The sequence below is a fragment of the Geospiza fortis genome, unplaced genomic scaffold (genome assembly GCF_000277835.1).
Source record: "Geospiza fortis unplaced genomic scaffold, GeoFor_1.0 scaffold57, whole genome shotgun sequence".
Classification (NCBI taxonomy): domain Eukaryota; kingdom Metazoa; phylum Chordata; class Aves; order Passeriformes; family Thraupidae; genus Geospiza; species Geospiza fortis.
The window spans coordinates 282896-285149 of record NW_005054561.1 but is presented as its reverse complement, the minus strand read 5'-3'; the positions used below and the strand labels follow the sequence as shown (position 1 = coordinate 285149).

The 2254-nt window shown below is 52.5% G+C and overlaps 1 protein-coding gene across 1 annotated transcript in view; it reads right to left on the bottom strand.

Moving 5' to 3' along the window:
• The window catches only part of ZNF341 (zinc finger protein 341), a 17714-nt gene extending 15460 nt beyond the window's left edge, over positions 1 to 2254 (bottom strand). The window contains 2 exon segments of the mRNA XM_005429640.1: positions 892 to 1079; positions 2146 to 2254. Coding sequence (XP_005429697.1) covers positions 892 to 1079; positions 2146 to 2254 — 297 coding nt within the window.

Sequence of the window (2254 nt, the reverse complement as noted above, 5' to 3'; positions counted from 1 at the left end):
TGTGGGAGTTCTTAGCTCCACAAATGTTCTTCAGAAAGGAGGAAAAAAATATCACAGTGGCTCAGGAAGTGGCCACTGGCTGCAAGTCAAATCAGGGGTTATTAAACAAGATCTGCAGGACAGACTGGTCATGGACAAGTTCAGGCCTCTCCTGGGTGCTTGCCCCAGCAAGGGAAGGTGGAAAACTCAGGGAGGCTGCTCTGGCTTAGATGGTGAAGGTCAAGCTCATCTCTTCTGACTGGACTCAGGTTATAGCAGATGAGGGAGGCTGTTGAATTTCTTGGCAGTAAATAACCTGTGTTTACAGCCCTGCGAAGAAGCACCATCCACTGGGACTACATTAACTTGCAAAAAGCAGCTGGTTTGAAATCACTTTGGAAGCCACAACTGCAGGCACATTACGTGTCATGCACCAGGGACTCCCACTGGAGGATTCTCTAGGGAATGAGAATTACTCCAGAGGGGATATTCCCCCAGCAGGCATCACACCACATTACATGGGCTTATTTGCAAGAGTGAGAGAGAAGGGATGCAGGAACAAAGCTGCTCCACTTCTGCCCATGAGCCAGACCACAGCCCAGGGGACAGCAAGAGCACTGTGAGAGTGCACCCAAGCTTGTGGCCAGGCTCTGACACTGGGGCTGTTCAGTAGAGCCAAGGTCTGGCTGCAGCACAGACAGAACACGAAACCCCTTCTGTCCTGTCCTGAAAAAAGCCTGTCAGACACTCCTGCTGTGTCACCTCACTGCAGAGGGCCCCACTTTAACCATGAGGTGAAAAGCCAACAAAAGGACAACAGCTAAGCCTCCTAGTCATGAGACACCACTGATGTCCACCCCCAGCCCCAAATCCCAGCAGCAGAGCACAGAGCCTGTGCCTGCAGCACGGTACCTGGCGGGCAGCACTGGGAGCCTGCTGCACTGAGGTGATGGACGGGGTGTACACGCTGTTGGTGGCCAGAGATACTGAGGAGAGGGATGGGGCACTGCCCTGGCACTGCTCTCTCTTGTGGGTCATGAAGGCAGGCAGGGAGTTGAACTGCTTCTTGCACTTCCCACACAGGAACACGTCTTCGTCATCTGCAATGAGGAAGAGCAGAGATTCAGGCCTTCTCCTGCATTCCCCAGTGCTCCACCCAGCACCCACCTTTGGATCTCAGCACCTTGAGGACATCCTTGTCAGGAGAGAGCAGCTGCAAGGGCCAAGCTGTCCATCCTCTTCTCCCTAAAACTAAGTGATGTGACTGAGCCCATCTTAGCCCTGCTCCCATACACAAACCCCACTGTCTCCCTGGGACACACTAATCCCACTGTCTGTCTTCTCACCCCAAATACAGAACAACCAACCTTGCTCCTGTAGCACCCTCTGCTTTTAGTCAAAGCAGTTCCTTCCAAAGCATCAGCATTATGCTGCCTGAGGCAGATTTTTTTACTCAGACTGCACAAAGCACAAGAAGTACCCTGGATAAGGGCACAGAGTCACTGTCAGCTTGTGTCCTAACACCCCTCCACAACACTGCTGGGTTTTGGCACCTATGCCTGACATTAGAAGCAGAAAGAAGACAACCCAGTTACATGTCCCAGCTGAAATCTGCAGCGTTAGCAAACCACACACCATTTGCACTCCATCCAGCAGACTCACAAGGCTGTTCCCCTGTCTGAGTCACAACCTGAAGTTGATCATTTTTGGGGACACAGACTGTAACTCCTTGGGGGACAACCCCCCATCCACCCAACACATTCTATTCCAGCACTGTGAGGGTCCACATGCACAAAAATGACCAGTTCCCATATTCATTAACACAGAGATGTTGCAGGACTGGAGCACTTGAGCATCTCTAGAGGAGAAGGAGTGGATATTAAATAAAAAACATGAACAGTAACAGGCACTAGATGTGGGGACAGTGGCTTCCCCCTCCCTTTGTGTCTTTATTGGAAGCTCAAGGTCAAGTCTGTAGTCATGACTGTCTCCAAAGACATCACTGCTCGTTTGGGCACTTGTCCCTTCCTCCTGCTCAGTCTGGTCCTGCTGAGGGCTCACAACACTCACAGCAGTATCCTCCACACCCAGCTGTTGTGCCAGCTGTGCAGGGGAGCTGTGCAGCCCTCCTGCCCTGTCCTCTGTCCCAGTGCCAGCAGGACTCACCCATGGGCTGGATGGCGGTGGAGGAGTTGACACTGGGAGCAGACGGGTCCGTGACACCTCCTTGGCCATCCAGTAAGGACTGCACAGCCAGCACTGTCTGGTTATCCAT